This window comes from Haliaeetus leucocephalus, unplaced genomic scaffold, assembly GCF_000737465.1.
Source record: "Haliaeetus leucocephalus isolate CR32 unplaced genomic scaffold, Haliaeetus_leucocephalus-4.0 Scaffold2, whole genome shotgun sequence".
Lineage (NCBI taxonomy): Eukaryota > Metazoa > Chordata > Aves > Accipitriformes > Accipitridae > Haliaeetus > Haliaeetus leucocephalus.
Window position 1 is genome coordinate 14,513,813 of NW_010972438.1, and position 280 is coordinate 14,514,092.

At 78.6% G+C, this 280-nt stretch overlaps 1 protein-coding gene across 1 annotated transcript in view; it reads right to left on the reverse strand.

The window, feature by feature from the left end:
* Nucleotides 1-280, reverse strand: part of PDE12 (phosphodiesterase 12) — a 4,715-nt gene that overhangs the window by 4,219 nt on the left and 216 nt on the right. Inside the window, exon 1 of the mRNA XM_010572514.1 lies at nucleotides 1-280. This exon is cut by the window's left edge and continues 671 nt beyond it; it is cut by the window's right edge and continues 216 nt beyond it. Coding sequence (XP_010570816.1) covers nucleotides 1-280 — 280 coding nt within the window.

The following is a 280-nucleotide window of genomic DNA, read 5'->3' on the forward strand; positions in this document are numbered from 1 at the left end:
CCTCCCCGCCGGCCGCGGGCCGCCGCTCGCGGTACCAGCGGAAGAGGCAGTGCTGCGGAGCGGCGAACTCGGCGCTCACCTTGGGGCAGACGGGGAAGCCGGCCAGCAGCGAGCGCGGCAGCTGGAGCTCGGTGAGCGCCGGCGGGTTGCGCTCCACGCGGTACCGCGCCTCGCCGATCTGCAGCACGGCGCCGTCCTGCCAGGCCGCCGCGTTCGGCACCTCCTCGGCCACCGCCTCCCCGTCGCGGGAGAAGAGCCGCACGGCCGGCGCCGCCGCCGC